At 57.5% G+C, this 13,037-nt stretch overlaps 1 protein-coding gene across 1 annotated transcript; it reads right to left on the bottom strand.

The window, feature by feature from the left end:
- On the bottom strand, positions 1-12,788 carry SOX10 (SRY-box transcription factor 10). The gene is made up of 4 exons (XM_010389221.2): positions 12,578-12,788; positions 11,605-12,104; positions 6,127-6,395; positions 1-1,906 (listed from the first exon to the last, which is right to left on the bottom strand). The coding sequence occupies exons 2-4, from the start codon at positions 12,027-12,029 to the stop codon at positions 1,203-1,205; spliced, it is 1,398 nt and encodes a 465-aa protein (XP_010387523.1). The 5' UTR covers positions 12,030-12,104; positions 12,578-12,788; the 3' UTR covers positions 1-1,202.
- Positions 12,789-13,037: the final 249 nt, after the last annotated feature.

Raw genomic sequence — 13,037 nt, 5'->3', positions numbered from 1 at the left:
TCAGGCTCACCAAGCAGGTAACCGGAACCTTTAATTTTATTATGTGGAATGCTTAATGCAGAGTTAATAGGGGCTAGAGTGGCTAGGAGAGGGGACTACTGAGATAAATAACAGGAGACAGTAATGAGTTACATGTGGATTTGGGGGGGCTGCAGAACAGGAAAATGGGGGGCAGATATAGCTACATACTTTATTCAAATACCACTGGGAGGCAAGGGGCAAGAGGCAAGGGCAGAATGTACAGGTCAGGATTCTAGTGTCTTCAGCCTGCTGCCAGCAACCTGGGTGCTGGGCCCTGTGTCTCCTGGAGACGAGGGTTCAGGCCTGAGCAGCTGTCACTCTCTGGGAAGCCCAGGGAGTGGGGCTGACAGAGCAGGGGACGTAGAGCCTAGTAAGGGAAGAGGGAGCTGGCAAGGAGCCCAGGGAGGAAGGCTCTGTGAATTGTCTCTGATTCCTTTCCTGGAGCCCCTGCCTCCTCACCTGGGATGCGCCTCAAGGTCACAGAGGTTGTAGTGGAGGAGGACTGGGGGCTCTTTCTCGATTAGACAAAGAATGAGGTTATTGGCACAGAATTGGATCTGGGGGCCTCTGTGCCAACTCCTTCCTGCCTTCGGACGGGGAGGGGACATTGAAGGGATGAGAACTCCACTAAGTCCCTCGAACCCCCCCACTCCCCATGAGGCTCCTCAAAGCTACTCTCAGCCCCTGAGTGGGAGACACGGCCAGCTCCGGACACAGTCCCTGGGTGGCCTAGCCCTTAGGCACTGGGGCACAGGTGGCATGGGCATGTCAGACCCTCACTCTCTGAGAGAGGAAACAGGAGTCGTAGGAGTGGTAAGGCCTCCGATGCCACCAGCCCTGGTGCTTCCCCTCCCCGAGGAGGGTGAGCAAGTCCTTCTCAGGTCCTGGGATAGAGGGTCATTCCTGGGGGAAGGTGCAGCCCCTCATTTTTCAGTGTGGGAGCAACAGTCAACCTCCTTCTCCTCTGTCCAGCCTGTTCGCCTGGGGCTTTGCTGCTGGAGCCTGGATGGGGCGGGTGGGTCATCAGGGCAGTGAGCCAGACAGAAAGCCCCCCGACCCGTCAGCCTCTTCAGCCTCCTCAGCCTCCTCCACTGCCACCGCCAGGCCTGACGTGGGCGAGGAACAGGGCACACAGGCTGGGGGCAGGGGCTGGGCGGGGGGTGGTGGCAACAGGGCCCCCTTTAGGGTCGGGACAGCGTCGTATATACTGGCTGCTCCCAGTGTGTGGGGCTGTGGGACTGGGGCCCTGAGGGGCTGGGGTCAGAGATGGCCGTGTAGAGGGGCCGCTGCGAGGGCCCCATATAGGAGAAGGCCGAGTAGAGGCCAGAGGCCTGGCTTGAATGGCCGTAATAGGGTCCTGAGGGCTGATGGTCAGAGTAGTCAAACTGGGGGCGGGAGATGGAGGGGAAGGCTGAGCCATAGTGGGGCAGGCTGAGGGAGGTGTAGGCGATCTGTGAGGTGGATGGCTGGTCGGTGTAGTGTGGGGGCCCCTGGGGCCCCGCGGTCTCTGTCTTCACCTGGGCTTTGGCATCCACACCAGGTGGCGAGACCGTGGGCAGAGCCACGCCTGGTGGCTTGGAGATCCAGGCAGAGTGTCCACTGGCCACAGCCAGGGCGCTGCCCAGCCCATAGCCAGCTGCTGAGTAGCTGCCCACGTGGCCTGGGTGCCCATTGGGCGGCAGGTACTGGTCCAACTCAGCCACATCAAAGGTCTCCATGTTGGACATTACCTCGTGGCTGATCTCACCGATGTCCACGTTGCCGAAATCGATGTGAGGCTTCCCGCCCTCCCCCATGGAGCGCCCGTCCCGCTTCGGGTCTGCCTTGCCCGACTGCAGCTCTGTCTTTGGGGTGGTTGGAGGGGTGGGTGGGCCATGGCTCTGGCCTGGGTGGAAGGGAGACAGAGAGAGAGCGAAAGGGGGAAACAGGTTAGAGGCAGGTGGGCGCACGTGAACTTCAATGGTTCACCTTCAGGCAGCGGGTGCCTCTGGGAAAACCTTGTAAGTTTCACATTTTGGCAGCATGAGTCGGCTTTCTTTGTTTTGAGACAGAGTTTCGCTCTTGTCGCCCAGGCTGGAGTGCAGTGGCGCCGTCTCGGCTCACTGCAACCTCTGCCTCCCGGGTTCAAACGATTCTCCTGCCTCAGCCTCCTCAGTAGCTCGGATTACAAGTGCCCATCACAATGCCCAGCTAATTTGTGTATTTTTAGTAGAGACGGGGTTTCGCCATGTTGGCCAGGGTTGTCTTGAACTCCTGACCTCAGGTGATCTACCCGCCTCGGCCTCCCAAAGTGCTGGGATTATCAGCGTGAGCCACTGCACCTGGCGGCATTTGTTTAAATACTGGTGTCTTAGATTGGTCTCCAGTTGTTTATGGAATTCTCAAATCTTAGGGATGAATCCTGCCTCCTCCCCTGTCACCCACCTGGGAAGGCCTGCTTCATTCTGAAAAACCTTTCCTGTGGAAAGTTCTTCCTCTCATCAGCTTCTCTGCTGCCCAAGTGGTCTGGGCCGGCCTTTGTGCTCTGCCAGCTCTGCTTCCACACCCATGCTGACTGCCCTCCTTGCTGGGCCTCGCTCACCCAGGCTCCTGAGTGCTCTGTTTCACCTTTGCTGGTTGCCTGGACGTGCTCCCTGCCCTGGCTTCATGTTGTGTCCAACCCTTCCCTCCTCCTAAGCCCGCCCTGCTGCCCAGCTCACTGGGCTGAGGGTCTGAGGACACAGACTTTTTCTCTGGGCCCTCAGCCCCATCACACGCTGGTCTGTGTTGCCCTGTCATTCCCTGAGCTGCTGCCTTCCTCCGTGGGAGGGCATTTAGAAAGCTGGTCCTTGTTCCTTTGTCTGTTCACTTTCCTATTCACATATTAATTCGGCAAACTCTTAGGGAGCATTACAAAACGCCAGGTACTGTGCCAGGTGCTGGGGATACAAATGTAAATAAAATGGATCCCTGTTCCCAAAGCTCATACAGTCATAGATCCATAGATCCACATGCACCCAGAGTTGGAACTGCTGTGATGACAATATGCAAGGACTTGGGAGACCAGAGGAGGAGTCTACTCGCTGCCCCAGGGATTTGGGGAAGGTCTTATTGGGGAAGGGTATCTGAGTGGGGTGGGGCCTTGAAGAGCGAGGAAAAGTCTGTGTCCACAGTTTCTTTCGGAGGTGGTTGCTCTGTATGTGGTCCAGTGTCTCCTGATGTGTATGTGTGTGTGTCCCTGAATCTTTGAAGGTGAAGAGTATGTACATGTGTGTGGGAGGGATGACTGCCTGGCATCCCATTGGAGACAGAACACGTCCATGGTCGTAAGAGACTAAGAGCTCCCCAAGGACAGGCCTGTGCCTCCTTCCTCAGACCAGAGGCAGCGCCGAGTCCTGCATTGGCCAAGGGCTCTGTTCTTCAAGAGACCTGCCTAGGTTTTTGAATCCTGGTTCTGTGTCTGGACAAATCCCCAGTCTTCTCTTAACCAGTTTCCTTATCAGTAAAATAGAGGTTGTACCAAGCAGCCCAGCCATTGCCTCTTTCTGGACGCCTTCCTTGACAAGAGTCTGGTGGGCAGCAGGGTGTTCTTGGAGACCTGGCTGGATGGGATGGACGGCCGTGCCACCCCTGGATCTCACACAGGCTTCTTGTATACTTGTTTCTCTCTCTCTGTCTCTCTCTCTCTCTCTCTCTCTCTATATATATATATATATAATAATAATTATTATTTTTTTAAGAGATAGGAGGCTGGGCACGGTGGCTCACGCCTGTAATCCCAGTACTCTGGGAGCCTGAGTTCAGGAATTCAAGACCAGCCTGGCCAACACGGTGAAAACCTGTCTCTACTAAAAATATAATAATTAGCCAGGTGTGGTGGCATGTACCTGAAATCCCAGCTACTCAGGAGGCTGAGGCACGAGAGTCACTTAAACCCAGGAGGCAGAGGTTGCAGTGAGCCGAGATGGCACCACTGCACTGCAGCCTGGGCAACAGAGCAAGACTCCATCTCAAAAAAAAAAAAAAAAAAAAAAAAAAAAAGGCCGGGTGCGGTGGCTCAAGCCTGTAATCCCAGCACTTTGGGAGGCCGAGACAGGCGGATCACGAGGTCAGGAGATCGAGACCATCCTGGCTAACACGGTGAAACCCTGCCTCTACTAAAAAAATACAAAAAACTAGCCGGTCGTGGTGGTGGGCACCTGTAGTCCCAGCTACTCGGGAGGCTGAGACGGGAGAATGGTGTGAACCCGGGAGGCGGAGCTTGCAGTGAGCTGAGATCCGGCCACTGCACTCCAGTCTGGGCGACAGAGCGAGACTCCATCTCAAAAAAAAAAAAAAAAAAAAAGACAGTCTTACTATATTGCCCATGCTGGTCTCAAATTCATGGGCTCGGGTGATCCTCCCACCTCAGCCTCCTGTGTAGCTGGGACTGCAGGCACATTCCACCATGCCCAGCTTTGTTTCTTCCTGTACTTAATTCACTCGTTTTTGTTTTTTTTTTTTTTTTTTTTTTTTTTTGAGACGGAGTCTCGCTCTGTCGCCCAGGCTGGAGTGCAGTGGCCGGACCTCAGCTCACTGCAAGCTCCGCCTCCCGGGTTTACGCCATTCTCCTGCCTCAGCCTCCCGAGTGGCTGGGACTACAGGCGCCCGCCACCTCGCCCGGCTAGTTTTTTGTATTTTTGTAGTAGAGACGGGGTTTCACCGTGTTAGCCAGGATGGTCTCGATCTCCTGACCTCGTGATCCGCCCGTCTCGGCCTCCCAAAGTGCTGGGATTACAGGCTTGAGCCACCGCACCCAGCCAATTCACTCGTTTTCATCCCTGCTCCTCTCTCTAGACTATGGGCCCCTGAGGCCAGGGACTGTAGGCTTCTCTGGTTAGTACCCCTGGTGTCCATTCCAGTGTTTGATACAAAGTAGGACTCAGAGCGTGTTCTCTGAAGGCAGGAGCTCTGCTCACTGAGCACTTTCCATGTGGCAAACCTGTGTGTGTCACTTTCTGTACAGTAGGAACACAGGCAAGGCAGCTGTGGTGCCAAGTAGAAGCCCTGGAGCCAAACTGAGGAAGTTCCTATCTGTTTCTCATCAGTAAAATGAGAGTAACTTGCTACAGCTGAGATCTGAGCCCAGGCAGTTTGGCTATCTCATCACATTGTTTGCAATGACTGAGTTAGTATACATAAGGCAACTAGCACCTAGCACAGTGCCTGGAACACAGTAGGTGCTCAATTAATGTTAGCTGTTACTATCATTAATGAAAATTAAACAAGATAGCTTATGTCTGGCCCATTAATGGCCTGTGCTCAGCATCACATGCGGTGTCTCCTCTGTCAGAATGGCTGGTGGGATTTGGGAGGCCGAGAGGTGAGCAGATTGCCTGAGCTCAGGAGTTTGAGACTGGGCCTGGGCAATACAGTGAAACCCTGTCTCTACTAAAAAACACAAAATGAGCCAGACGTGGCGGTTGCACCTGGAGTCCCAGCTACTTGGGAGGCTAAGGCAGGAGAATTGCTTGAACCCAGGAGGTAGAGATTGCAGTGAGCCGAGATCACGCCACTGCAGTCTAGCCTGGGCGACAGAGTGAGATTCTGTCTCCAGGAAAAAAAAAAAAAAAAAAAAGAATGGCTGGTGGGAAAGAGGCAGTGATTTCCTCTCCTCCATTTGATCTTTCATTTCTCAAAACTGTCCTGTCTTCTCCTCCTTTCCTTGTAACTACCCCAGCCACCTCTCACTCCATGGCCTCCACAGACTCTTTTTTTCCCCCCATATTGGCCAGGCTGCTCTCAAACTCTTGACCTGGTGATCGGCCCGCCTCAGCCTCCCAAAGTGCTGGGATTACAGGCGTGAGCCACTGTGCCTGGCCGGTTGGCCTCTACAGACTCTAACTGGCCCTCTTTGCCCAGCAGCGGTGACCCCTTGGATCAGCCCTGATCAGAGCCATCTTGCCCAGCCACTGCCCCTGGCACTGGAACCCCCATGGAGCGCCCTCTGGGCCCCTGCAGCTCTGCTGGGGCAACTGCACAGCCTGGCATGCTCTCCCTAGAGTCCAGGGTCTCATTGCCATCCAGCCCTCTCCTCTCTCCACTGACCGGCCTTGCCCCACCCTCAGCCCTGTCATCAGCACTCACCTGAGGGGTGCTCGGGGTTCCCATCTGACATGGGGGAGCCCTCTCCTGGGTGCCGGTGGTCCAAGTGGGCGCTCTTGTAGTGGGCCTGGATGGCGGCGGTCCCACCTTGCTCCGCCTCCCCACCGGGACACTCCGCCTCGCCTTGGGCGGCCTTCCCGTTCTTCCGCCGCCTGGGTTGGTACTTGTAGTCTGGGTGGTCCTTCTTGTGCTGCATACGGAGCCGCTCAGCCTCCTCGATGAAGGGGCGCTTGTCACTTTCGTTCAGCAGCCTGGGGTGTGGTGGGAGGCGGAGAGGACGGCAGAGGGGCCGGCGTGAGTGCCAGAGCACTCCAGGTTGGCCTCCCTCTGAGTGTCCGTCTTGGAAGATGTGAGGCCCTGGGATGGGGCACCCAGAGGACAGGACCTGGGGTAGGAGCTGTGCCCTATGATTTATGGACTGAGAGATGTGAGGCCCAAGGAATATAGCCTCAGAGGACTGTGATCTCTGCCCCCAAATCCTTCACGGGCTGGAGGCTGAGAGGGGTCAGCCTGCTGCTCCTGGCAGCCCCTGAGCAGGAGTTAAAGTAGGAATAGAGGTTTCAAGGGGCAGATGCCAGTTCAAGGAAAGGAAACACTTTCTTATCATCAAAGCTGTCTGCAAGTGGAATCGGCTACTTCATTAGGGTGTGAGCTCCCTGGGACTGAGGGTGGGTAACAGAAGCAGCGTGGCTGGGGGAGAGCTCAGTCTCTGCTAATTACTAGCTGTGTGTGTGACCTTGAGCAAATTACTTCTCTGAGCCTGAGTTTCTTCACCTATAAAAGGATGATAACATCGGCTTAACTTGGGTGTAGGATTGGCCAGAATAATGGATGTGAAATGCCTTGCACCAGGGCCTGGGAAGCGGGCTGAGCACCTTGAGAAAGAGGTGCTTTTCTTTCTTTCTTTTTTTTTTTTCTGTGAGAGAGTCTCACTCTGTCACCCACCCTGGAGTTCAGTGGTACAATCTCAGCTCACTGCAAACTCTGCCTCCCAGGTTCAAGTGATTCTCGTGCCTTAGCCTCCCAAGTAGCTGGGATTACAAGCATGCGCCACCATGCCCAGCTAATTTTCATATTTTCAGTAGAGATGGGGTTTCACCATGTTGACCAGGCTGGTCTCCAATTCCTGACCTCAGGTGATCCGCCCACCTCGGCCTTCCAAAGTGCTGGGATTTACAGGCATGAGCCATTGTGCCCGGCCCAAGAGGTGATTTTCGATTTTTTATTTTTTGTTTATTTAGAGACAAAGTCCCACTCTGTCACCCAGACTGGAGTGCCGTGGCGTGGTCTCAGCTCACTGCAACCTCTGCCTCCTGGGTTCAAGCGATTCTCCTGCCTCAGCCTCCTGGGTAGCTGGGACTACAGGCACGGGCCACCATGCCTGCCTAATTTTTGTATTTTCAGTAGAGATGAGGTTTCACCATGTTGGTCAGGCTGGTCTTGAATTCCTGACCTCAGGTGATCTACCCGCCTTGGCCTCCCAAAGTGCTGGGATTATAGGCATGAGCCACCGTGCCCGGCCCTGAGAGGTGCTTTTCTAATGCTGCTTGCCGGGGTGGTTAGACAGGAGGATCTAGGGGTGGCCTCTCAACTCTGGGTCCTGATTGTGTGAATTCCAGTGTGGTGGAACTGAGGGGGCAGATGTGGGTCCTCTTTACCATGAGTCAGGGTGGGGGGGCACTGCCTCCTGGGGGGAATCCTATATCCTTGTCCAGAAGGTAACAGAGGGTAGAGGAAGCTAGACTCTCCTCAGACCCTGGAACAGTCCCTGAAACCAACACATGGAGAGAAGAAGCCCTGAAGCCAGCGCCCTTGCCACCAACTCCAGCCTCAGGCCAGGGTTGGAGGGTGGAGGGTGTTCAGGGTTTGGCTACTCCAGGGTGAGGAGGGCAGGATGGGTACCTTACAGAGGGGGCCGAGGGGAAAGTCCACAAATTCTAGAATCCCACACCTTGGTACTGAGAGTCCATGAGGCTTCGTGGAAGCAGCCCTGTCAGTCCAGAGGGCCTCTCTCTCCAGCTGCCCCACCCCTCACACCCCAGTGGGTGCCCTCTTCCCCAGTCAGCAGAAGGCCGAGCCCTCCCTCCTCAGGCTGGGCGGGGGTGGTCATGCCAGGCACCTCCTAGCCGGCAGCAGCATTCCTCTGCGGCTTAGCCTCCCTGTCTACTCCCCCTACCCCCGCCCTGGGCCCAGCCCTAGCCCCAGCTTTCTCAAAGGGTCCCTCCAGCTGAGACTGTCAGTCAGTGTACACACTTAGGACAAAGATGCTGGAGCAAGGCCTTGAGAGTCAAGGAGTGTGATGTGGGCACCCTCTCTGATGGCTGGGACCAGGGAAGGGGGTGGAGCAGGCCTTGAAGGTGTGACTAGGGAGAACCTGCAGAGGAAAGAGCTGCTCCGCCAGCAGTGGGCCCCAGCAGAGGGGCTTCTGGGATGGCTGGGGACATGGGACACAGAGCTCACTCTCTCACCCATCCTTCCCTTGCCCCCTGCCCAGCTGGCAGCCAGCATCAGCAAGAAAGTGACAGGGGCCAGAAGAGAGGGAGGATTCCAACGTCAGATTCCACTGCCACCTCCAGCATTAGCCTAACCCTGATAGAAACCTAAGCCCGGGGCCACTGCCATCCCCGACCCCAGCCCCCTCCTCCTCCAGCTGTGCCGGACAGCTGATTCCACCTCCAACCCAACCCCAAACCCAGCCTGCCCACCATGTAAACCCAATCTCCAGCACCAGTCCCCACTCAACATTACCAGCCCCAAACCCCCCATGTCACCCCCAGCTCTAACTCCAAAGTCAGTACTCATTTGCACCTTCCTGTCAACCCTCTTTCTCCCTGGTCTCCCAGGTTTGGAATGGGGGCGAGAAGAGGTAGGCTGATTCCTCACCCAAACTGGAAACCCCAACCGGGGAGCTCCGACAGTGGGGCACTGAGTGCTGCTACATATGTCCTGCTAGGCCAGGGGCATAAGACTACGTGGGAAAGGGCCTGTGGCACTGGGAACAGGCTGGGTGACCCCCACCACACAGGAGGGACTCTTGCCTGTTTCTACCTTTCCAGTTTCTTGGCTCTGGTTCTTTCCAGGCAGGTCAACCAACCCACAGGCACCACCCTGTGATCAGCCTCTAGTAGCCCCTCCCCAGATGGGCATCAAAGGTTAGCGTGACTGTTGGGGCTCACACGGCCCCTTAGGACCTGGGCTCCAGTGTGTCTGATCCCACACTCCCTTGGGGCACTCCACACAGTCTGTGTGTATCTCTTTCTTTTTGGTTTTAAGACACCTGTTTTCTAGCTCTGCCTACCCAACCACCCCCTTCTTGACATCCTGGGAGTCACAGCTTGAGGAGGTTTCAGGAGAAGCCCCTGGAGCAATTGGCCAGCCCATTGCACATCCACAGGTCTCTCAGGACCTCCCTCCAGGGTCCAGAGAGCCACCATCTGTTGGCATTGCCTTTGATCCTTTCCATGGTTCTGGCCCCGTCCTCCCCCTGGGATTGGGTCCTCAGCAAGTAGTGCCAGTTTTCCTGACTGCCACATCTCAGGCTGGCCCCTGTGCACACAGCTTGAGTGATGGCCAAGAATAAGTCCTCCTGAAGGGAGTCCAAGCCCAGGGTTCTGGGTTGGGGGAACCTGGGGACAGGGACAATGGAGGAGCCAATCTTAAACCCTTGGCAATGGGAGATGGAGGCAGAATGAGGTCCATCCTTGCTTTGACTCTCATTGGGCTCGCACTGTGGTCTTCTCATGGTCCTCAGGGTCTGCCCTGTCTGTATGTCTCTCCTGGTTGTCTGTTTCTCACTGGCCTTTCTTTGTCCTCTGGCACTAAAGGTACTGGCCTGGGCAAAGCCCCACCCAGATCTGGATGGACCTTGGGTGGAGGAGATAGCTGTGACCTCTACTCTTGGGCAGAACTGGGCTGTCTGGGTCCACACAGCGGGCTGGTTGTTGAGCCCTGGGCCTGCCCTGGGTGAGCAGGGCACTGAGGGCTGAGGGGAAGGGGCATCAGGTCTTCAGCAAACACATGGCAAGAACAGGCCAGGGGGCTGGATGTGAATCTTTTGGTCTCTTGGAGACCCTCCTGCACTTTCTACCACGCTAAGCTTCTAAACCCAATCTCTACCCAACTGTGGTCAGCATGGGGGAGGGCAGCGGAAGAGAGCCGGGCTCCTCTGACAAAGCCCTAATTTTCTGGAACCCAGATGCTCCTCACTCTTGTTCTTATCTTCTTGCTTCCCCCTAACATCCTGACCACTCCTCAGAGTGTAGGTGATCCACCACTGTCACCAGGGTCGGGGGAAGTCCTCTGGACAGAGAGTATGGGAGTTCTGGGTTCTGGCCCTGGCTCTGCCACCAACTTCTATGTGACCTTTGCAATTCCTTTGCCTTTCTGGGCCTGTCTCTTGGCCAGTCTAGCGGGAATCAGGTGACTGCTACCGACTCACATCTCCTGGAGTCCCTGTTCTCTTTTGGAGCTGCTCTGGCATTCCCGGGGTGGGAGTAGGGGGTTGCCCTGTTCCACACATCCCCAGGAGGCCTGGCTGAACCCCAGACCTGAGTCGAGGGTAGCAGAATTGCTCCGTGGGGGGATGTTTTTCCTAGAGGTGTGGGCTGGTCCCAGGGAACCTGGGACTCTGAGGGCCCCTGGGCAGGAAGGGGGCCAAGGTTTCCTTCTGGCCAGAGTGCTCAGTTCCAGCTCTGGGGCAGGGGGGAAGAGGTTGCTCAACGTTGGGGTGGGGCCCTGGCAGGGAAGATGGCGCCGAACTGGGAGAGGGAGGAAAGGAAGGAGATCAACTTGGTGGCTCTGAGGCACAGCAGGAGGGGGAGGCCCCTTTCTGTGTGTCCTCTCCCTAGGAGGATGAAGCCCCCAACTCAAAGGAGGGTGGGGTCATAAAGTCCCAGGGAAGACCCCTGGGATAGGATGAGATCCTGCAGCAGCAGAAACATTTGTCCCCGCAGCTCTTCATCCCCCACTCTTCCAAAGACTCTCATCTGAATTCCTTGTTTTCTTCGAACCTCCCCTGAGTTCTCCATCTGACTGCCTCAGTTTCCCTACATCTCCAGCCAACCCTTTGGTTCTTTCCAAGCGTTTCTCTCGAATCCTGCTGACCTCAGCAGCTGGTGGCATGAGTGTGCATATCTATGGGCAGGGAGTTGGTGAAAGCTTCCTTCCCTTTCTCCAAAGCCCCAGGCCCCACGGTCTGCCACCCCCAAAATTCCAACCACGAGGGGGCGCCTTCCTGCCCGCCGCCCCGTGGGAAGACCCGGCCTAGGCCGCTGGAATTCGGAGTTCTAGGGTCCTTGTGGTGGAAGGGCGGGCGGGGTCCCCACACCTGGTCTTCCAGCCCTATCCAGTGAGGACTGCCAGGCAGTCCCGCTCCGGGGTGCAGGAGGCCGGGCCGCCTCGGCTACCCTGAATCCACCCGAAGCTAGAGGGCCCGAGCCCGGGGGGCGGTCGGGTGCTCACCTCCAGAGCTTGCCCAGCGTCTTGCTGAGCTCGGCGTTGTGCAGGTGCGGGTACTGGTCCGCGAGCTTCCTGCGCGCCGCCTGCGCCCACACCATGAAGGCGTTCATGGGCCGCTTGACGTGCGGCTTGCTCTTGCTGGCGCCGTTGACGCGCACGGGCATGGGCACCAGCGTCCAGTCATAGCCACTGAGCACCTGGCTGACGGCCTCGCGGATGCACACGGGGAACTTGTCATCGTCCGCCTCGCCGTCCTGCTGCTCCTTCTTGACCTTGCCCAGCTCGCCAGGCCCCGGGCTGGCTCGCAGGCCCGATCCGCCGCCGCCGTCGGGCCCTAGCGAGGGCGCGCTCCCCGGGGACAGGCAGCGGGGCTCCTCCGAGCCTACGGGGCTCAGCTCCACCTCCGATAGGTCCTGCTCCTCCGCCATGTCGCCCCCGGCCGCCGCCTCGGCCGCCTCCCCCGGGCCAGCCGCCGGGGTCCTCGCAAAGAGTCCAACGCCCACCTGGATGGAAGGAGGGCGCGATGGAGCGGCCGCGCGCGCAGCCTCGAGGGCGGCCTGGGACAGGACGCGGGTACAGCCCCGAGGTGGCGGCCCTGCCTAACTCCAGCTAAACCCACTCTGGCCCCTGGGGCCCACGCACATGCCAGACTCTAGGTGGGTGGGTCCTGCCTCCGCGTCTTCCCACCACCTGGTCCCAACCGTCTCTTGGTGTGGGTGGCTTTTTTTTTAGCCTCCTTTTTTGGGTGGAGGTTTGTTGATGATAGGAAGAAAAAAACGGAACCTTTATTTTGCTCTAATCCCGGCCCCTGGAATTTCCCACCTTTTCTCTCACCTTTCCTTCTTCCCTCAGCCTGCCCCAACGGGGTTTAGAGGAGAGCCAGGTGGGGGGCAAGGGCGGGGTGTCGCCTCTCTCCACCCCACCCAGCAGGGTCCCAGGCCTGGGCGGGCCAGGGAGGAGCAGGCTGCGCACTCACCTCCTCGGACCTCTCCTCCAGTCTGGGGCTCGTCCTTAGGAAGTGGAAAACCGTGTCCCAAGGTGTGCGGTCCAGCTCGGGGCTGGGGGGTAACGCTGGTGGGCTGGGAGGGAGGGGCGGGGGGCCCTGAGCCTCAGGCCACGGCCTCGTTAGGACGGAGCCTGAATCCTTACCACCAACCACCCTGGCCGGACAGCCCGAGACTGACTGAGCGACTGAGCCGCTGCAGAGGGCTGGGGAAGGAAGGAGGGGGAGAGGGGGGAGGGGGAGAGGAGGGAGGGAAGGGCAGAAGGTGGAGCCTCCAGGCTTTCCTTCATCCCCAACACTCAGGGCTCCTCCACCCGGAGCCCAGGCCCCCCCACCCAGCTCCCTGCCCTGCTGCCCAGGCCCATCTCGCTGGGGCTTAGCTTGAGCTTAGTCCGGGAGGCGAAGGGGAGGTTAGGCCGGGGAAGGAAGAGAT

Source organism: Rhinopithecus roxellana, chromosome 13, assembly GCF_007565055.1.
Source record: "Rhinopithecus roxellana isolate Shanxi Qingling chromosome 13, ASM756505v1, whole genome shotgun sequence".
Lineage (NCBI taxonomy): Eukaryota > Metazoa > Chordata > Mammalia > Primates > Cercopithecidae > Rhinopithecus > Rhinopithecus roxellana.
This window is presented reverse-complemented; position numbering and strand designations above follow the sequence as displayed.

Excerpts from the sequence above, each read along its gene's own strand:
- SOX10 (XM_010389221.2), bottom strand. The coding sequence starts at position 12,029 with ATGGCGGAGGAGCAGGACCTATCGGAGGTGGAGCTGAGCCCCGTAGGC. Across the intron at positions 6,396-11,604 it reads ACGCTGGGCAAGCTCTGGAG|GCTGCTGAACGAAAGTGACA; the intron begins GTGAGCACCCGA and ends ACCACACCCCAG. Across the intron at positions 1,907-6,126 it reads GAACCCCGAGCACCCCTCAG|GCCAGAGCCATGGCCCACCC; the intron begins GTGAGTGCTGAT and ends CCTTCCACCCAG.